The sequence below is a fragment of the Ictalurus furcatus genome, chromosome 13, assembly GCF_023375685.1.
Source record: "Ictalurus furcatus strain D&B chromosome 13, Billie_1.0, whole genome shotgun sequence".
In the NCBI taxonomy this organism is placed as follows: domain Eukaryota; kingdom Metazoa; phylum Chordata; class Actinopteri; order Siluriformes; family Ictaluridae; genus Ictalurus; species Ictalurus furcatus.
In genome coordinates, this window is record NC_071267.1 from 15,866,292 (window position 1) to 15,888,934 (window position 22,643).

At 42.8% G+C, this 22,643-nt stretch overlaps 1 protein-coding gene across 2 annotated transcripts in view; it reads right to left on the reverse strand.

Moving 5' to 3' along the window:
* bahcc1b (BAH domain and coiled-coil containing 1b) overlaps positions 1-22,643 on the reverse strand; it is a 93,984-nt gene that overhangs the window by 29,813 nt on the left and 41,528 nt on the right. For both annotated transcript variants that reach the window (XM_053640457.1, XM_053640456.1), the window contains exons 3-11: positions 17,991-18,167; positions 9,554-9,676; positions 7,373-9,403; positions 6,696-6,810; positions 6,377-6,564; positions 5,563-5,721; positions 3,434-3,630; positions 2,970-3,318; positions 652-1,500 (exon numbers count right to left, since the gene is read on the reverse strand). In XM_053640457.1, coding sequence (XP_053496432.1) covers positions 652-1,500; positions 2,970-3,318; positions 3,434-3,630; positions 5,563-5,721; positions 6,377-6,564; positions 6,696-6,810; positions 7,373-9,403; positions 9,554-9,676; positions 17,991-18,167 — 4,188 coding nt within the window. The remainder of the gene's footprint in view (positions 1-651; positions 1,501-2,969; positions 3,319-3,433; positions 3,631-5,562; positions 5,722-6,376; positions 6,565-6,695; positions 6,811-7,372; positions 9,404-9,553; positions 9,677-17,990; positions 18,168-22,643) is intronic.

Genomic DNA, 22,643 nt, shown 5'->3' on the forward strand with positions numbered 1-22,643 from the left:
GCTGCCTTTTAAGATGGGCTCAATCTCTTTTAAGAACAGCCTCCTCCAAGTCTTCACTATGTCTTTCCCATAGGGAGAGAAGGCTACGGAGGACTTGATATTTGGTCAACAAAGGCAAGAAAGGGTTTGAAGAGTTGTGAATGTGTATGTAATGTATGTGTATGAACTTAAACATGTGTGAAAGGGTGAGAGTATTGTATGCGTATCAGGAAGAAAGCTAGATGGTCAGTTGGGAATGGTCATTGTGTATACATTTGTGCATGTGAGCATTTTGAGGTATTTAGGGGGTTGTGTTATCTATCCTTCGCAGAAAGGACAGAAAGCTGGCTGGGCTGAAAAGCTCTTTTATACACCTTGTCTTGTGAGGAGAAGCAAAACAAAATGAAAGACACAGCCTTGGTCCTCCTCTGCTGCCTATATCACACGGCTACAAGACTGCACATGCAAAGCACTGATGAGAAATTAAATTGTGTGTACAAGTGAGGTGAGCATGTGTGTTAGGCAGCTTTTGCTGTTCTGATAAAAGAAGATAAAATACCACAGCCACTCTGTCGCTGCACTACCTGGCTTCCAAAATCAATTTTAGTCTGGATTAACACTCATCTGATGTGCATGTGACTGTATTGGAAATATGCATGTTAGTTTGAGTACCTGCACTCTTCATGTTGCTGCCGTTCTTCTCTTGTTGTCGTCTCTCCAGCTCAGCAAGCTCACTCAGAAGTGCCATGCCATTTTGAGTAGGTGTTATACAAGCAGGCATTGCCACGGGGGCAGCCATCTGGGCATCTCTTGTGGCACAGAGAGCCGCTGCAATCAGAAGCTCCAGACTCCAGATGCAGGATCCAGGATACTGGTTACCAAGAGCAGAAAGCTCAGACAAGGGAGAGGATGGTGATGTAGCCTGAGTGACCTCCAGATCTGCAGATGTACTGGGTGAAGTACAGTTTTTCCCTTGGACATCCTCAGTCAGCTCCACAGAATGGAGCTCCTGGGAAGCAGCAGGTGAATCCTGGACAGGATTTACAATATCTTCTTCCTGAGTTTTGACCTCCTCGGCTGGGTCCTGGACTTCCAAAAAACTGGGATGATCAGGGGAGAGGGTATTAGATGCCTCTATTTGTGAGTTCTCCCCTATAGGTGAAGTATTTGGGCAGAGGGATCTGGAGGGGTGTTGGCATATAGGTGGAGAGAGAGAGGTAGGAGGGCAGGTCATATCCTTCTGATCTTCATACAATTCTTCCTTTTCTGCCATCACCCTATTCTCCTCCTGGACATCCTCCACTTGAGGTCCCACCTTGGCAGTTGAAGTAGGGGATTTTGCTTCCTGGCACACAGACTCCTCCTCCATTGTGGAAAGCGGGAGGGGCTGCGGTTCTGATTCAGCAGGTTCTGCTTGCTCTGCCTCCAAGTCAGCATGTTCAGCTAACCGGACTTCTTGTGGAGATGGTCCAGCCTTGTAACCAATTGCAATGGCAGGATAAGTATAGCCTGGTGGAAGATCTGGGGTGGGAGGGGGGGGGGGGGGGGTTTAGTACAGGGGAAAAACTCATTAGTTGGTCAAAATTAGTTAGTCAAAATATCCCCTGGCTAGTGCCAGTTTGTGTGTATAAGGCATTTCCATTATACAGTAACTCCCAGGACCATGAACAGCAACTCCTGCCACAGCTTTACCATTCATTTGTTACAGTGTGACCTTACGAGTTACAATACATGGCTCAGCTCCTAAACTATGGTGTATAGGTGATGGATATGATGTATATTCCATCTCCATTGACTGTGTGTACTATTCAGAGACTGCATTGCATTTATCTATTACCACTCACACACATAATAGTGCCTGCACCATAAAGACTATGGGCAGGCATGATCAAAATTTCCAGGAACACTAAATTATGTTCAAGGGTGTTATGGATGCAGTGTGTGCACTGTTTGTGTGTGACAGATTGCACACAGGAGTGTTTGCATATAATTTAGTCTCTGAGTGTGCATGTGTATTCATCTCATTTGGGGTGAGAGTGAAAATGATTGTGTGAGTAGCAGTGTGTGTATGTGTGCTTATGCAGTGCACACTTTTGTGTTTGTAGGTGTGTGTGTGTGTGTGTGTGTGTGTATGTGTGTGTGAATGTGAGCGAGAGAGAGAGAGAGAGAGTGAGAGGGAGCTGCAGCATAGCAGGTTATATTGATGACAGCATGGTGTCTGGATGTGATTGCAAAGCTAGCCCTGTCACCCCAGCACTCGGTTATTGATGGTATCCATCCGCCCTTCCTGACAAAGCAGACAGATGAATTTGTATCCTTCCGCCAGCCAGGCCTCAAGGACCCCTGAAGGATAAGCGAGCCCCCGTCTACAGTCATCCTGGCCTCCCTTCCTTTGCACTGTCTCTTACAACAACCTCAAGTTTATGCTTTTCTCATACACCTATATATGTTAAACATGTGCATATATAAACAAATAGATGACATTCAAACAGGGATGAAAAATGGTGAAAGGATACACTACTTTTTTGTAATACAAACTGATTGTCAGTCATCAGTAATCAAAGAGCTATGTGGTTCTTCAAAGACTCCATCTTTTTTATCTTAAGCTTTGTATGTTTCTCCCCAGACTGACTGTCCTTGAGAGGCAGACCAAAGTCTCCCCTCCATATCTCTCTTACGCTCTATTTTTCGGCCTGGAGCCATGGAGCCAGGCATGATGGTAAGACCTTAACCTTGAGAATGGCAATGCAGTGTTCCCTTTTCTCTCATCTGCATGCTGTTATTTTCCTTTAGAAGTATGACTGTTGGAAGAAAAATACTTTACCCTTTGAACCTGTATAACACTGACTGCTCTACTACAACAAGTAGCTAGATATTGTATGCAAATACAAGCAATGAATTTTTCAGAACCACCATAAGGCCAGTAAAGATCAGAATAAGACCTGAAATGCAAGTACACTAGGGCCTCTAATCATGGTTACTTCACTCACCAGGCTCCAGAGAGTGAGGGTAGTCCTGCGGCGGCTGGCCCTCTCCTCTCTTGTCCTGAGACTCAGCTTCTTTGGGTAGGTGGGGGGTGGCATGGGGGCTGAGTGCAGGAGAGCGAGGTGCTGCTACAGCTGGGCTCGGCTCGGGGCAGGGGGTGCATGGAGTGCTCTTAGGAGGGGGCCGTGGGGCTGGTGAGTGACAGCAGGGTGAGAGACGAGAAGCGCATCCCCCTGGAGAGGAGGAGGAGCGACTTTTACTGGAGGAGGGGTATGAGAAGGGTTTTGCTGATTTTAGGGTGCGAGGCTCAGGAGGACCTTCATCCAGATCAATAGGTGGATCCTCAGGTTTCCTCTGTGGGTGTGAAAAACAAAATGATCATAAAATTCTCAGGTAATACATATATATATATATATATATATATATATATATATATATATATATATATATATATATATATATATATTACCTGAGAATGTGTCTGCCTATGTGCCAGCTCCATTGCCTGGGCTGCTCTGTGGTGTTGCTGGTGCTGATGCTGCTGCAGCATATAGAGCTCTTGTTGCCGTAGAAACTGGCGGGAGTAGACTGAGGAATGCTGTATGTGAGAAGCAGGACCTCGAGCCCCATACACTGGGGGCCATAATCCCTGTTGCTCCATTACATCTACAGAGAGTGGCAGAGACAAACAGACAGAGGGATAAGTGAGTGTGAGAGAACCTTTTTGCACTCCTTACCCCTATCTTATTGGTAGAAAGAACAGGTCCCCTCAATTTACTCACTTTCTTTAATATCTTACTGGCTCATTTTCTTTTCATTTTCCTCTTTATTACCTTATGAGGCTGCACATTTGAAACTAAGGCAGATCAAACACTTCATGTTGCCACTCACTTATCCTTGCTGTTAATTGTGGTTTACCTCTTCAGATTAACTCAATACGATGGCCATCGGTGAGCTTTCCACACTTGCCTATTCCCTACTACCACAGTAATCCAGGTCAAAACAAACTCAAACTGTCACATGAATGTAGCTCTTTGCGTGAGTCCTTCCTGACAGGCTGCTAGAGAGGAAGATGACAACCAAGTTCCAAATGGCACACTCGTTCATGTGAGCTTATATGGTCTCAACATGTCTTTCGGGTGAAATGAAGAACATTTTAAGATGTCACACAAACTGTTGAAACTCTGGCTACCTAGGCTTGCAGTTCTTTTAAATACATGGAATTGAATTCATGCTTTTCCGATTGCAGGCATCTGCAGTTGGCTTGAAAGGAGGGGTTATCAGAGGACAGGACTTTATCAAATTATTGTGTATATTATAGGACAAGCCTTTAAGGGTGGGAGGGAGAAAAAGAAAAAGAAAAAAGCACACGGAGGGATGCACAACAGCTGTGTACTTTGTCTCAAGCTTGAGAATTAGCCATCAAATATTTCAACACAATATGATTCTTTAACTGCTTTTCACGTGCTACTCATTCTGGCCTCCTCGTCTACCCTCTCTACCCATTCCCCCTTTCCCCAAAGTATGGTGGGGCTCTTTGTTGGGCAAGATTACTGGGACGGGGTAATGTTTCCCTGGGGAAGGGTCCAGTGGGTGCATTTCCACTCTCTGAAGCAGCTCCTGCCGAGCGCTGAAGGAAAGTGCTGCACCGAAGAGCAGAGAGCTAATTAAATTTCACAGACTGAGATGGGAGGTGGGAGCACACACAGCACTGAGCAGATAACTACAGAACAGCGCACAGGCACACAGCACATAATGGCCATGGTCAAATCAAAGTGCTGCAAACAGCTCTGTGAGCAGGTGTGGGCCGACGTCAAATGAAGCGGTCCATGAGCTTGCTTTACACAGCAATGTGTACTGCTAGACAGTGTAAAGAAAAAAAAATCACATTACGGTAAAGAACAACATAAGGAAAACAGAGCACTGGGGTTAACAACTCCATAGCTCTCAAAAGTGTACAGCAAACAACTCAGGCCTAGACAAGCTTACCATAAAAACATTCTCTTACTCTCCTCGACTCCCACATGTTCATTCAGTGGAAGAACAACAGGCTCATGGCTCACTATGTATATGAATCAGAATTCTGACATGCAAATATTTACACACCGCCTCACCTGTTACGTGAATTATACATCTATTTCCACTAGATGTTCATGACACACCTCCTCTATGCATTAACACTCTACCTTTAATAAGCAATTGGTGGAACAAACCAGCTTCCTGCTTAGAACAATTTTTGAATCTGTTTGAACAGTTTTCATAATTTCATTTTGAGCATGCAAATAAAGTTTTAGAACTGCACATGGAGACATCAACATTAACCTAATAATAAGTTGCATGGCTTAGTAATGCATTTTTACAGTGATAACAGAATTAGAATTGAAAACTGGGAGCAGAAAAAGCTTCTCAACCTGACAAGGCAAATGAACTCAAAAAGTATGGATAGTTATTGAGTTAAAGACTACAGGAAATGAAATAATGAAAGCATTAGAAAGACGGTTGTGCATCAGTAAAATCAAATTCATGTTTTCATTAAAACACGTGCGAACATCCACACTGCTGCATTAGATGAAAATATTCTGGTTCTTGCCAGTGTACCTAGGTGATGGGCGGCAGGGTGGGCAGCCGGCTCAGTTGGTAGAACTACCAGGGCAGGAGAGGGGTCCTGCGGAAGTGGCAGGACAGGCTGCAGGGGGCTGGGCATGGCCGCAGAGAAGCCTGGGGGCAGGTTCTGGTGCAGAGCAGCATGACTCAGACCTGATGTCAAACAAGAACCAGTCAAAATACCATATATTTTAAAAATAATGTAAAAATAATGCACCCTGTTCACTAATAGAATACTATATTTGTGGATTTTTAGTCATGTGTGAAATATTGGTGGAGAAATCCCCTAATGCACTGCTTAAGGTCAGTGTCCAAATGGTACTTTAGAGCCATGGTTCTCAGAACATGGTTTTGTAAACCCCAGGGGTCCATGAAGCATAGCTATGAGGTGAACATTTTGTAAATTTTGTTAAACTGGTAAAAAATAACAACATACCATAATCACAGTTATATTTATTATCCTATTTGACTAGTCACTTGAAATGAATTAGTTTAATCCAAATCTCAATAGTTGTATAAAAAGCTATACAGCTCCAATAAATGGACAAAATATTTACACCTTTAAATAATGTGTGGAATATTTGAATAGTTGGATTATGTTCATAAAATAAATCTCTACCAAAGGGGACCCTGACTGCAAAACCTATTTGAAGGGAATAGGGTGCAGGGTACCATTTTATACACAAAGTAAGATCATTTGAATCACCTTAAATTTAATAGTAATATAACTATATGCAATTAAATAATGTAAACTAATAGCACAAAGCCTGCAAATTAGAATAAACTGAGAATCTACCATTTTACATACCATATGAGTGTCCAATCCAAAGGGAAGGACTTCCTGTCCGAGGCATCCAGTGATGAGCTGGGTGAGTATGTACTGATGGATCAGCACCTAATTGGCTCCCACCTGGCATGATGAGGTGAGAGGTCAGGTCTCCATGGCAACTGCTAGAAGGGTGGATCCTGGCAAATTCAACTAGATCCTTGTTTTCCCTGAATAGAGCAAGTATAAAAACAAAAGGCATAACAGATGGCTTGTGTCTTAATGTATGGTCTTTTTTTAAGATATGCGCAAAAATTGTGGTCATTATTAGTTAAGAAAAACATAAACAGAATAAGCATACCTGAGCAGAAGATCTCTTTCTCTGTCCAGCGGAGGCAGAGACAGCTGCTCCTCAGATATACTCTTCCTTTCCTCCTCCACCTCCCTTTCTACTGGGTATACAGAGCGCCCAATACCTGCCACAGAAGGATGATTCAGCAAAACAAACTGGCAACCCAGCACTGTCAACACAAACAGAGTAGGTATTCTGTTAAACCTAATGTAAAACACCAAGTCGTTAAGCCCAGTGCTCTGCTTTCCTTATGTAAAACACAAATCTTGCAAATTGCAACACAATAATGTGAATATTCATTTATCAAAAATTGTATTTAAGTAAGTATGACTGAAAGACAACACTTACATGAAGTGTGGTTGACCTGAGCACAGTGAACAATTTGTCAAAAAACTCAAACTGGCACTAAAATGACTAAAACACCCAATCTGGCATGTTAAACTTCTGAAAGGTCAGGACCAATTTGCACATAGCTGATTACGTGATTTAGCAACCAAAAATGACTAATTGGAGACCGTTCCTGTAATCACACATTCAGCTTTTCACATGTGTGGTTTCCAAACATTCACAACTATCACTGCTAAACTGGAAAATGATGCTTGTCTTGTTATCTCAAATGGACACACATACACATAGCACACAGACTCACATACGCACACACTCTGAGCCTCCTGCTGGTGGCTTACCCTTCATGCTGGGTAGCACTCTGCCATGGCGGCTGTGGGTGGCAGGCCTGTCTGGTGGGCGGCACATAGGCTCTCTCTGCCTGGCGACTGCCACAGCAATACCCACAGGGGGCTGCCGCACTTCCCCCTCCCCCTCACCGGAATCACGGCCTGCCCGCTCTAAGCGCTCATTCTCCCCAGAGGAAGAGGCCCTCCTTGAAGGCAGCGTTTGCTTGCCCTCCTGATGGGCACAGCTTGCACTCCCTTGATTCCTCTCACTTCTGTCGTTCTTGTCTCCATTCGCTGCTCCCTGCTTCAGGCTACCCAGGCCCCCAAACGGGCTCTTCTGGGAAAGCAGGTGTGGCTGCTGGTTGCTGTACTTCATCAGGTTTTTCATGGCACTGTTCTCTGGCCCATGAGGGCCTATTGAGGGTTGCTGGTGGGCAGGGAAAGGATGAGGCCCCTGGTCTCCTGTACCAAAAGAGTCATATGCTTTGCGTCGCTCATTGTCATGTTGAGACTGTTGCCCTCGCACTTCCCAAGAAGAACCTGCCTGATTCCCAGTGTCCACTTGTGCTGCAATATCTACATCTTGTTTTCTTCTGTCTTGAAAACTGCTGCTTGGACCCAGATCTGGATCCTGACCTTGAATTCCAGTCTTGCTGTTTTGCTGGTGATGGTGTACCCTAGCAATCCTCTGGCTGTCCCGCTGGAGTGCACACCCACTTTCATTATTGGGCTTGCTTTCAGATGGAATTCTATGAGGTGAACCTAAAATTGAACAGTCCCGGAAAGGTGGAGTGCTGGCATAAGAGCTGCCTTTAACCTGGCAGCCATCTTTGGCTCCCTGGGGCAGGGAGGGTTGATAAGCATCTGTCTCTGAGGAATTCTCAGCAGCCTCTGAGCTATAGGAGTGGTTAGGGAGATTGGAATGTGGCTGGTGATCATGACCATGCTGTGCCTGCTGTGTTAAATGTGAATGGGGGCCTAGAGACCAGTCTGGACCCTTGTCTGCTTTACTGTAGACATCCTGCTGCTGTTGATGTGAAGACTTTTTATGACAGGTACTAGGAGTTAGTAGGGGTGGTGCAGAAGGAGGAGCTATTCTGCCTCCATTACTACTTTTTTCTGAAGCTTTAGCCTTCCCTATTCCCTCTCCTCCAACTTCGTCAACTATCCCTCTTAGACCCTGACAGTGAGGGTTACCCAGCTGAAATGGCCCACTGCTCTTATCACCCAGCGGTCCCACAGAGGGCACAAACGTGGGCCCTATGACTTTGCGATCCCTGCCTGCTCCAGGAGCTAGACTTTTGTCCTGAGCAGAGGACATGGTTAGTGGGGCAGGGGGACAGTATAGGTCTGGATGTGGATGATGGGGGTGGTGATGGTGGGGGTGAATAGGGTGTGGCCAGGATCCTCCAACCGCTGAGCCCAGGCTAAGGGGAGGAGGCATAGCATATGGTACTGGATGGGTATGGCCTAGCATTGCACTATGGCGCAGGCAGTCTGATGGAGACTCACTGATTCTCATCTCACCGCTCACCTCTTTGCAACAGATATTTCCTCCACCCCGTTTTGGATCGTTTCCTAAACTCAAGGCCCCTGGCCCTACACAACTGGGGAGGGAGGAGCCCCTGACTGCTGTCCCTGTATGAGGGCCATTATGGGTCTTTGTAGAAAGGAGGCAGGTGCTCAGGTGATTTGGATCGTCTTTATGTCTGGGGTTTTCCTCTGGCCCTAAAGGGTGGAGCTGAGGATGATGGTGAGGATGGAGGTGTTGGTGATGGTGGGGGGCTGGCGAAGGTGGGTCATGGTGCTGACGGCCTTTCACCTCCTGTTTGCTTTTCTCCTTGTCTTTTCCTACAATTGATATAACCTGCTCTCCTATATCTGACTCTTTAGAGCTTTTCTGGGTGGGCCCACCTCCCCCAGGGTCCCGCTCCCGGCTACAAGGTCCTAGGGGATGGCTAGGGGCAGTCCGACTCAGTGATGGTAAGTTGTGATTGGTGGAGAGAAGGTGGGGCTGTGATGAGAGGCTTCTGATATAGAAATCTGAGGAATAAAAAAACAATGAGACAAGGAACGTATGAGAAACACCATAAAAATCTTAAGATTATGCTTTTAAGATTATAATTTCTGAACTGACCATATGTTTGCATAAGTGTTAATTGTGGTAAAACAGATGGAATGAGCTTCACACACCTTTTGAAGTGTTATAGAATCGGTGCTGTCCGTAGAGAACGCTACTGTTTCCATGGTGATCTAAGGGGCTCATGGGTAGAAAGGTGGGGGCCAGACTTCCAGAAAAGCGGGAATACCCTGGGGCTACCAAGAGAGAAACCGAGAAATAGAGAGAAAGTGAGAGAGAGAGTATTGTCAGGAGAGACAAACTAAACCTAAGAGTGACACACTTGGCCTTTTGCTGTGCTGTTGCTGAAGCAGAATGAAGGTCCATGAAGCCCTAGAGCAGGACAGAACCTTTCCAACAGCCCTGACGGGGACATGCAGATTCTGGGCTTCACTTTGCATTCATAAGTAAGCCATAAAGTGTACATGAGCTGCTGATCATCTCTTATTGTAAATGAAACATTTCTTTTGAAATTTTATATGCACATTGTTTTGATTTCAGCTTCTATTTCCTCTTTTAGCTGCAGCTGCTGTGTGAAGCGATCAAGGACAACAGCTAAGCAGTTTGACAGGTTGTGTTAAGAAAATAACAATTATTAATGATATAGTGAGTGTTGCTGTTATTTTATCTCAACAGATGATCATGCTTTGGGTGTGAGAACATTCAAAATGCAAATCTGTATGCTGATCTACTATGTTTTGTAAACAGAACTTTTGCAACCCTTTAACTGTTAAAATGTCAGTTGTTTGCTTTCTCACATTTTTTGGCTTGTTGTGGTTTATGTCCTGTTATAAAAGCCACACACTCCTATGCGCAAATAGTCAAAGAAAAAAAAAAAACCTTGTTCAAGCAGCTGTTCTGTGCATATCCCATGGTTTCAGAGAAAAATAAACAGCATTTTGCTTTACTCTGCACCTCCAAGGTCAGGGATCTGTATCCTGAGATAGTGGAGGCCACAGCAGAAGGCAGAGGGAATGTTCATGTTGAAACTAAGCAGACAGCTGACTTGCAGACCCTGAGCACAGATCAACGCCAAGCAACACAGAGCCACACAAGTACTGGCCCAAACATACAGCGGCACTAAACTGGAATATGACTAGATGCCTCTCTGACATTCTAACTCATCTATTTATGTTTCTTATTGATATGAGATATTATTCATAGTTTATAGTTTCCACATGTATAATGGAACTCTTTAATATTAATATTAATGACTGCAGATACATTTTAGAAATTCTCTAAACATTTCTGTTCACTTTTTAAACAGAGAGCAGTTCAAATTTTAGTTGTTCTCAGCCAAGTAAACAGCAGTCCATAAAGCTCATCCTCGACATTCCACACACTCATTCTCCCCAAACACCATCAGTCAATTTTCAGTCCACATGCACACATGGTCTTACATATAAGCAACTCTGAACTGAGCTCATCTTCATAACTCAAGAAAAAGCATGACGAGAAAACATGAAGAGAAACCGAGAGGGTGTAAAACATGGTGTAGAACAAGAGGCCGATCATGTAGGAGAGGGAGCTGGAGTGAGATAGTGCCTGAGAGGTAAAAGTCTGTGTGTGTGTCTGTGTGTGTGTGTGTAAAATCGAGAGTGAGAGAGATTCCCCTCTGCCTCTCTGCCGCTCCTACTAATTGACAGCCGAGGAGCGTTTTGCTGACAGTGACATCACAGGGGAGTCCAGATGGTTAATATGAGGCCTTCTGGCTGCACCTGTTTCCTACTGCCACTGAATTTCAATTTCCACCATCCAGAGTAGGATGACAACAGCACAGTCATTTGTAAACAGGTGCGTGCCTGCATAGGTGTATTTGTGTGTGTTTAAAGAGGAAGAGTGTGTTTGTGTCTACAAAGGAGATGAAGCATCAAGTTCAAAGAGTACATACATTCCAGTATACTGTAGTGCCTTCCGTTTAAGACATTTTAAAAGGAGGAGCGGAAACCCTCATCATTTCTCCTTTCCACCAATTAATTTAAATGCTAACAATTAGATGTGAGCTCCGTGGCAGTCCAAAAGCAATCAGCCTCTAATGACGTGCAATAAAACCCAGTGAGCCTCCACCAGACCGCTACAGTCTATTACAGAGCAGAGAGGAGTAAGAGCCCACTCCATACGAAGCCCTCAGAGACCACACACACACACACACGTTATGTCTCTCTCTGTCTCTCTCTCTCTCTCTCTCACACACACACACACACACACACACACACACACACACACACACACACACAAATGACAGAGGAAGAAAAAGCGAGCCACAGAAAGGGTTAGTAGTAGGAAAAACTCCCAACAGTCTGTATATACAATGCATACAGTTATTTAAATGATAGTGAAATATCTAAACTAAGCTGACCCTACATCATTACACTGACTTAAGTGCAGAATGAAGCATAGGTTTCAGTAGGACTGACTGCAGGGTGTGATGAGTAAAGAAGACAAAGACACCAGAGACAGAAACTATCCACATCACCGCCAGGAGACATATAAACCCATCTACATGTTTTATAGTGGACATTTCATCTTTACTGTGAAAAAAAAGGTAGTACTTTTCCTCTCTCCACCCACTTGGTGCATCATATTGTCTGTTTAACTTGCTTCTACTCGTCCTCACAGCACTCTCAAGGGAGTGCTGAGCTTTTCAGTATTACATGCTGCTCTACTGGTCATACACATGTGACACACACATGTGAATTCACACACACATTCACACATAATCTATCCCTTGAGCACTGGTGAATAGTGCATGGCAGAAAACGTATCAGATTATATGAATGGATAATAAGTTCGTGCTAGAACAGAACAGAACAGAACAGAACATAAGTTCCTTAAACCAGAGGTTCCAAGTATTTATACTCCTGAATGGCTGGAGTCCAGCACATTTGAGTGATTTCCCAAACTAGACACACCTAATAAACCTGGTACACAATACAAATATATAACAATAACTTATAGTCCAATGTTTCTGTCAGGTTTTTCATTCCACTTTATGGTAGTTTCATCAGCTGTGGTTATATTGGAAACAGAAAAAAGACCAATTTATATTACATACTATAACATACTATTACAGCTCATGCTGACTTACTGAGACATTTTATGTTGAAATTTTCAGGAATGTGTCTGCTGTAACCCTTCTATATATTGTCACATAAAGGCATATATAACTATATTGTATATTGACATATATTTCTAGGTCACTTGCAATATATGACAATACATTTACACTGTGTAAGTGGAAATTAACAGATGTGATCCATGGCCAGGAGCCCAAGAGAGCCAAACAGGCCATGCTCTCTGGGGATGAGGGATGACATTACACTCTCCTGTCAATCAGAGCAACATGAATCAATTATGGTTGTCTCTGAGTTCATGTATGTAGAAGAGGGTAGTTAGCACTTTCCTCATTAGTCAGCATGAGCTGCAGTTTAAAATGATTTGGCTGGCTGGTTCATGTGTCCTGAAGGAATCATGTGTTAGCCTTCAATCTCAAAGAAATAACCAAACTGTGCTGGACTGGTGTTACACATGCCTGCATTACACCATATCATTATTTCAGTTATATTTATAATATAACTTTACACACCAAGCACAATATGCTGCAATATACTGTATACTACAACAATGTAAAACAAGGGCATGTTACGCAGTAGGATGTAACACTCTCATAGAGAAAAGGTAAGAATGAGGCAGGATGGGAGGAGGAGTAGCAGACACACCACAACCTGCCCATCTCATCTCCTAACTGAGGAGAAGTGATGGACTGAGGCAGGCAGACATAAGAGTATAGCAGAAAGGAGATATAATGAGGATGAAGAAGCAGCTTGACTAATAGGGTGGGATAAGAGTACAGCTGGCAAGCAGAGGCAACTCAGGAAATACGGGAAAGAACACAGTGCTGCAGAAATGAACAGCAGTAAAATAAGGGAATTATGTAGTGCAAACAAGGAGAAAATGATAGAAAGAGGATAAAGGAGGAGCAATGGGCGAATGGGAAATATGAAAACAGAGATGGAATGAGAGAGAGAGAGAGAGAGAGAGAGAGAGAGAGAGAGAGAGAAAGGGGAGAGTAAGGAAAGGTGAGAAAAGTCCCCAAGTGAGAAAAGTAGGGATAAAATACAGTGAGAGAATGAGAAATAGCTTGTAAAGGAGAGAGAGTGTGAGAGAGAGAGAGAGAGAGAGAGAGAGAGAGAGCAGGGTACCAGACCATTGTTGGCTGCAAGCCAGACACTGGATATAGGCCAGCTGGCATCATGCCAATTGGGGTTTCCAGGCTTCAATCCCTAAAAGCAATCATTTGGACAGTGTGTGTGTGTGTTTGTACAAATAGGTGAACATGCGTTTGAGTGAGCCTGCATGCGCTGGGGTGAGCGATTAGCTCACTATTATATTCACATCTATTATGGAATACACAAACTCTCCTTCTTTTTTTCTTTCCCCTCTCTCACTCACTCTCTCTCCAAACACACACACACACACACACACACACTGTGCACTGTGCCAAGTGTTGCTTCCTCCACCAGCTGGGACATCAAAGTTGATCCCCCCTCTGCAGCGCTGAGCCAGTGCTCTCTCTCTCTCTCTCTCTCTCTCTCTCTCTCTCTCTCTCTCTCTCCACATTCTTTCTCAGCTCTCTTACACTCACTCTATTAGCATCTCACTCACAAACATCATGTTCTGAAGTTTCAAGTCAGCCCCTCTGTAATTCAGACACACACAGCTACCAGCGCTTTCATTTTACTAAAATTTAATATTAATAATGTAAAATTAATAATGAACTGACATGTATTTAGCTCTGTGTGGGAACCAAAAATGTGCTCACATGGACAATAATACAGTTTTGACATTGTGGTGTGTGCGTGTGTGTGTGTGTGTGTGCGTGTGTGTGTGTGTATGCGCATGTGTGGAAAAAGAGAATGCCCTCTCATCAGAGATTTTACCAGATGGGAAAACAGGTGTCCTGTTCACTCTTAACTCAGAGACACACAGACTAGCTCCCACTACAAACAATTTCATGAAAAAGACCAATAAATACATTAAGAATAATTAAGATTGAACAGGAGCAACATAAACAAGAGAATGAGGTAAAGAGGAATAATACAAACAATATACATATGCTTTTCCTCTCCGATACACAGACATCATTAAAACTACAGCAGAACTGTAAAAATTCATACACTGGGCTGTGCAATATCACAATAAGCTATTTTCAGAGTAGTATGTCAGTATCGTCAGTACTTTTATAACACTGACCGTCTCATTATTACTTACAGTAAAAGCGGATATGGTAGTTTTGTACAAACCCTCACCTCCACAATATTATGTCAGTCACATGGTCACTAGAATCAGTGGTATCAGTTTGGTGAAGCTAATATTCAGACGCTCACAGTTGGTCTGTTTTATGAAATGATGCAGACACACAGCGTGCTCACACACACCTGACCAGCAGAGATAAAGTGATCGGAGGGACCACCTGCCCCACCACAAACGGTTCCCAGCCAAAAGCAGAGCTGAGGGGCCAGAAGAGAGGGGAAACCGCCCATGAGCATACACATGCACACACATGTACCCACAAACATACACACACACACACACAAATGCACACGCACATAAGCGCACACGCACACACACACACACAGCGCCGGAAGCCAGCTGCTCACCCGACGTTTTTCCTTTAAAACCGCAAGCACAGACAGACACACAGAAACAAATACACACACATACCCAAGTGTGTCACTGCTGGTTGTCTAGGTAGGAAGTAGGCCGTTGGAGGTGGGTTTAACAGTAAGGGTCATGACACCCTAGGCCTAGACTGGGGAAATCCCTTAAAACCCACCAAGACCTGTTAGCATTCAGATTATTCTGAACTTGTACGGTGATGCTGAGATCATCAAGGAGATATATATATATATATATATATATATATATATATATATATATATATATATATATATATATAACCTTATAAGTTTATATAAATATACTGTATTTGTAAATATATTAAATTACTGTAAATATACTGTATTTCAGCTTGCTAACAGAGTGCCAGCAAACTGTTTCTATTATCTACAATAATGAAACATGTACAAAAATAAATGTCCAATCTGTTACGTATTAGTGCGAGTAACAATGGAAACAAGTGTTATACCACGGAAACCCGAGATATCTCAGAAAGAGATATTATGTTTTGAAGCAAATTTCAGTATTATATGTACTATATGTGTAATCACATATGAACAATGCCATGCCAGGGGTTCATGGCCATACAGAAGTACCCAAACAACACAAAACCATCAGAGCCATGTACACTGCGTAGACACACACACACACACACACACACACACACACACACACACACACACACACATATATTTAAACAATAACCCTCTGAAGCATCTGTCCTGGTCTCCACAGGGGTTCATGTGCATCAAATAAAATTCAAATCAGAATTAAAATCAGTCTCTCTCCATTTGCTTTCCCTCTCTTAACCTGTCTTTCTCCTGTCTGCTCCGTCTTCCCCCACCTCCACACACACACACACACACACACACACACACACAGCATGTCCTTGCAGGTCAGGTAGGTCTTTGCATTGTCAGTAGAAATGCAGTTGTCTCTGAGGGGGAGCAGAGCTGGGTAATTGTGTGGTTCATTTTGATGACATGCTCTTTATGCAAATTGGTGGGGGGTGGGGGTGGGGGCTAAATATGCAGCAGACCAAGAGAGACGAGACGTGGAGTGTTACCGGGGGAAATGGAGCCATCCAATCAACTGCTCCAAGGGTCTAAATGCAATTAAAGCCTGATTCCAATAATGACCTCTATCAACATAATAGGGGCATCTATATCATTACAGACACACATTCTATTATCGTTATTATTACAATTATCATTATTGTTGTTATTATTGTTATTGTGGTGTTATTATTGATTAGTTTGTAGCTCCAGGAGAGCACTGTGCAGAACCAGCACACAAAGAGGCTGCATTATCTCTCGCTATCTCACTACGTGATTTCTTTTCTCTTGCTTACATCCAACTATAACAGTGTACACCTATACCTGTGCGCTCTCTCTCTCTCTCTCTCTCTCTCTCTCTCACACACACACACACACACACACACAAAGATTTGTTCAGTCAATGAGTTACAGTAGCTCTGTAGCTCTGGGTGCCAGCAGAAAAGCCCCACTGTGCAGCCTGCCAACAACAATTACTGTTCCACTCTGCCAGCTGCCAAGAGCTCCAGAGATACAGAGCACTTAACCTGCACCATACCACACACACACACACACACACGCACACACACACACACACACACACACACACACACACATGCACATTTGTGTACACATCCTTGTTGCAGTGTTCTATGTATAGAAAAAGTTCATGGGTGCTAGATTGTGATCAGACAACAAAAACCAGCATACACACACACACACACACACACACACACACACACACACACAGCTGCTGTAAATATTCACATAAAGATATGACATTGCACAGCATTAGCAGGCTATACGCACATAAAGACGCTTCATAATAATCCATGTCTATATTCATAACTGCTGTTTGCTAAGCGTTCTATACCGTAGCACACAAACCAAACAGCAAAGCAGGTTCCATAATGTGTAGCATTTATTCATGTTTTAATGACGTAACAGTGATGGAGATCCTTAAGTACTTTTTTTCTAAAGTTGTTATAACCAAAAAAATCTGAATAAGCACTATAAGCTTCATTGATCTGATTTGCTTGCTGGTTTCTTAGCCTAAATGTTGGAACCGCTTAGAACCTGTACAACTAATTACAATTTTTATTATATAAATGTAAGTTAAGTGCTGTTAGTGTAATAGAAACTGTTTTGAATCTACAGTTTAGCACAATGTAAGTAGTTTGGTTGTGTGGGTGAAGAGTTCAGGAATAAAAAGCTTTATATTTGCCACATATTTGCGTAATGTTCACAAAATCTTAATTATATTTCTTAAATAAATATGTGCTGCCATCATTTAACATCTTTAACATGTAAACAGGCTCCTGGAAGCCCTGCTTTAGGGGAAAACGGAAATGGACTTACAGAACAGCACCAGCAAAAACAAGCAAGACTAATGGATAATAGCACCATAACTACATATTGCAGCACTTGACATACAGAAAACACTCCCAACACACTCCTAATGTTAACAGTCTATATGATCACAGAGGAGCAGTAAGGATTTCTTTAATGTGCATTCTGGATTTGAATCGTCCAAAAAAACAGTTGTTATACTGACTTAACCAGAGATCATGTGAAATGCTGGCACACTGGTTTTGGATGAGATACTGTACGTTTACACAAGACTCTGATAAAAGTTACAAGGAAAGGCATGTGTTTAAGGATGAGTGTGTAAACATTACATTCTCACAGCTGTGACGTTAACACACCATAGCACACAAACCAAACAGCAAAACAAGCCTCTGGCTACATCTGAACAAGGAAAAGATGAGTCAGAGAGAAGTAGACAAAGGAAACTTACCTTCATGTGGGTGTGGGAACCAGATCTGGGAGTGGCCGCTGGAGTGGGGTCCACTGCGAAAAGGGGGAGAAGATGGAGAGGAAGGGGGTCCGGAATGGTGGGATGGGGGTGAGCCCAGACTGCTGGCCAGGAAAGTGCCCATGAATGAAGCAGAGGAGTTTGCCATCAGCCCAGTGCCTGCAGGACAGAGACAAGCAGAGACAGACAGGATGAGACAGTGAAATGGCTGTGCTGACACAGGTTGCTGAAACTGGCCAGGACAGATTTTATATCTTCTGATTCATGCAGCATACCAGAATTCATTGCTATTCATGGGGTGTGTCAAATGTAAGGTTTGAGTAATCAAGATGGAAAAAGACAGAACAGCAATAGTCTTTGACAATAGTTATTAGTTATAAGTAACTATTGAAACTGCAATCTATATAGAATAATAAATTGTTTAGTATGTTTTTAATTATTAGGAAACTCCTACAATTGGCCTATGTCTCCACACATAGACATCTCTACACCACCATGTCTCCCTCCCCATTCAAAAAGCTAGTCAGTTGTCAGCACAGTAGTATTTGTCACAGACACAAGTGGGATTAGAGTATCAGTCTCTATATACCTTTTCATTTCTCACTGACTTATTTCAGTAGCCAAAACTGTGAAATATACAAAACTGTAAAATATCAAAAGTATTTTATGCATCACTTAGAAGAGCTTAACTTGTGGGATTTGATACAAAGTTTATAACATCATTTAAGAATGTGATATCAAACAAAAATTTAAGCTTTTGATTGAGTGAGACCGCAAGCTGAATTCATAACGCTCTTAGAATCAGAGAAGTACTGAGCATTTGTTTTGAATGGAAAATTCTGAATTTAACACGGCAAGGTCAGCAAAATTGGCCCAAATACCAAATTTATATAATCAGAATGTCATTTAAGAATATTTAATCAGGTTGGAGGAAAATGGTGGTGCATTTAAAACATAAAATAGAACTGAAATAAAATACTAGAATAATACAGTAATGTATATAAACACATTGTGGTTTATTTGTACTTAGTATTATAAATCAAAAATTCGGTAAGAAAATAGACATTTTTTTATATTACAATCCTGAATTTGAGATAAATTAAAGATACATTTTCACACACAATTTAAGATCAATTAAAGATAAATTTTCACACAATTTAAAAAAAAATAAAGAATTTTTTTTCACCTGATCATCAGTCTCACAATGTCAAGGGGGAAAATCTTGAGAAATAGAATGAGGAAGGGGGGAGTGGGAGATGAAAGATCAAGGAATAAAAGAGAAGAGCACATGCCAGGAAGATTAAAAAAAAAAAAAGAGCAAGAAACAAGCAAAAGGAAGTGAGAAGCAGACGCAGGGAAGAGAGTGGGTGAGGCAAGGAGAAAGAGAAGAAAGACGGAAACAAGGCAAGAATGGAGAATTAGAGCACTAGTATACAAGAGTCTCAATTCACAATCTGCTCTAAATCATGGTTCCCATGATTAAGCTGCTGTGATCGTTCTGCTGTAACAGCTCAGCAATGACTGAGGACATCCCCCTGCTCTTACATACACACTCAGTCATGCTACCTGCACTTAAATAATAAAATAAACTAATCAAACTGTCATATACAGAACATGGCACTGAATTCTATGGCATCAATTAAATTATGGCAGTCTTTGGCGCAGGATTCTGATAACCAGGGTTAAGATCAAACATAAAGAGCAGATGAGTTCTACATGCAAAGATAAAGAGGATGGAAGGGGGGAGAGACAAAAAAACAAAGGAAGAGAGAAGAATAAACTGTAAGAACAGCAGACAGTGAGGAAAAAGGTGGTAGAAAGAGAATGATAATGAAGGAATGAAAACGAAGGGCTGAAGTGCTCGCCTCCTTTAAGCATTAGGGTCCCAGGGGGTGGCAGCCCCTTGGAGAGGGGGCAGATTAGGAGGCCAATGGCCAAATGCAATGGTGTTATCACCCAGTCCAATTCACATCAATTATTAACACTGCTTAGTGCTTGCTCCCGCGTATGTATGGTACACACTGCTTAAACACACACACATACACACACACACACACACATTTCAAAATAACATAATGCACACTCATGTAAAATACACTCACATCCTGAGTGCAGCACATAATACACTCATCCCATCAGCCCGCATTTAGCATATAAACAGTGGCAAAGCACATGAATATACACATACAATTATAGTCATTTATCACCAGTGAAACAGCCTTCAATCAGGAAAAGACACATTTGAAAGGTTCACACAAAGTTCACATACTGTACACTGCATGTACACACACATAACGCTCACATATACATTCATATTCCACACATTCACACACAAATTCATATTCTGAACACATTCATATGCTGCGCAAACAAAAAAGACAGTCTGATCAAATGGATACTCTCTAGGGGAAATGGAAGAATGGGGGAAGAATGAAAGACAAGCATAATAAGCTGGAAGAGAAATGGGGTGTGAACAAACATACAAAAATGACTAAATTTATAATGTTTTTTTTCCTTTCAAAGTAACATGGAAATATAACACAAATGTTAATGTTTAAATAAGTCAAATTAACATTTATGCAAATGCTCCAGATGCTGTGCCAATATTTGTGCTTTATTAAGCTCCAAATCTAATCTAATTTAGCAATAAGGTGTTATAAATTATTTACACTTGGTGTAGTGCAGAATAATTTAATCAGCCTTTGAATGTATAAATTAAATTTACAGGATTTTGAGTATTTTGTGTATTCTTCAGGGAAATAAATTCAAGCCTGGAAGTTTTAGCACTCTGTCTGAAGTGTTGTGTTCCTTCTGCCATCGAGAACTGACTTTGTTATTGAGCTGAGGTGAGACTGAGGGAGTTTTCATTTCCTAAACTGATAAAAGTTCATTAAAGCAGGGTGAGAAGGAGGAGGTTAAAGGAGATGTTTAGAGGTGTGAAATTACCAAATGAGTGCTCTCACAAAATAAACAGCGTGCATGGCCACCGCCAAAGCCTCCAGCTGGAAACATGGCAGCTGGAGGAGAGAAAAAAACACAGAGGAAGAGAAAAGAAAAACACCATAATTGCAGGCTTGAGGAGAGGCTGGATGTTCGAGCCAGGGCTAAAGCAGACTCTTTCGTCTCCTTACACCCACTCCCTCCTCACCCTGCCAGTGGCAAGCCACCACAGTGCGGCCAGAAAATGTTTCATAGCACTGATCTAGAATCAGCCTGTGATCAAAACCAAACTTAAGTGAATACAAGGAAAACCACACAAGTGGGCATCATGAAAAAAAAAAAAAAATGGAACCATGTCCCTAAAGGGGCCACTACTCTTAACTCCACGCCTCAGAAGCCTAGCAGCTCCACCACAGGCTCCACTACAGCCCACAGCTGGCCAAAATGAGAGGCCTGCATCCTTTAAGACTACTGCACGCCTTAGCAATACAACTGTCTCAACACTACAACATGGGTGGAGTGTTGCTGTCAGAACAAGTCCTCCCTTCAGGGCAGACCAGACGGCATCGCTGTCCTGAAAGATGAGAGGTGTCTGTTACCAGTTTGGCTTAAAACTGTTGAGCCTGGCATGCAAACAGTTACAAGGAGCCAGTACTTTCAGAAACTTTAAAGAAACCTGTATCATAGGCTGTACATGGGAAGACTGAGATATGAGAGAAGCACCGTAAATACCTCAATGTCTAATTATAGTACTAAAAACCCAAACAGAGCAAGACAGAAGTCAGGGTTCTAGGTTTGCATTGAACCTCTGTCTATCTGTCTTTTTCTGTCATCTGGCAGCCATTGAACAACTCCACAGCCGCCAAACTTCTGTGCTCCCCAGCACAGCTCTCCAGTAGCACATACGCCTGTCTCTCTATGCCTTCCGCCAAGTCCCCTTTAATGAAACGTTTCCTCTTGTTTGCTTTGCTTTATTGACTTTTTCGCTCATATTTTTCCATCTCCGGTGTGCCAGCAGTGAGCATCATCTGCAGTTCCTTGAAATTATTACCTAGGCCCTTCCCCCTGTGTCTCTCCACACCCTCCTCCTCCACCTTTAATAAACCAACTTTCAAAAAAATTAAACACTGTTGATACTGGAACAGCAGGACAGGGCTGGAAAAAGGAGGGTGGGACAGAGAGATAGCAGGAGGTCTAGAGGCTCTCTCCAGAAATGGAGAGGAAGCTGCCAACACAAGCAAGCAGCAAAGCCAAATGAGCACAACCACATGGGGGATATAGTGGAGATAGAGTGGATAGAGTCGGACGTGGGAAGAGCTCCTTCAGCTTCACAGCAGAACAGGAGAGGAGCTATTATGCCACAGGTTTAGCGTGCAGAGTTTAACACATGCCACAGCCTGCTCACACTAGGCAAGACCGAGGTTGTGTCGGCTCTCTGGAGAGTGTTTACTTATGCACCAAGTGCAACAGAGAGGAGACAATCTCACATGTCCACTGCTTAAGGAAATCAGGTCATGTGCATACTAATCACTGCCGTCCCCTCTCTCAAATTGACATTAATCCAATTAAGGAATTAAAAGAAGGATTCTGGGAGTGGGGAACCCCCAAGCACTTATGCCACACACACGTGTGCACACGCGCACACGCGCACACACACACACACACACACACACACAATGGCTTGATGTTCAGACA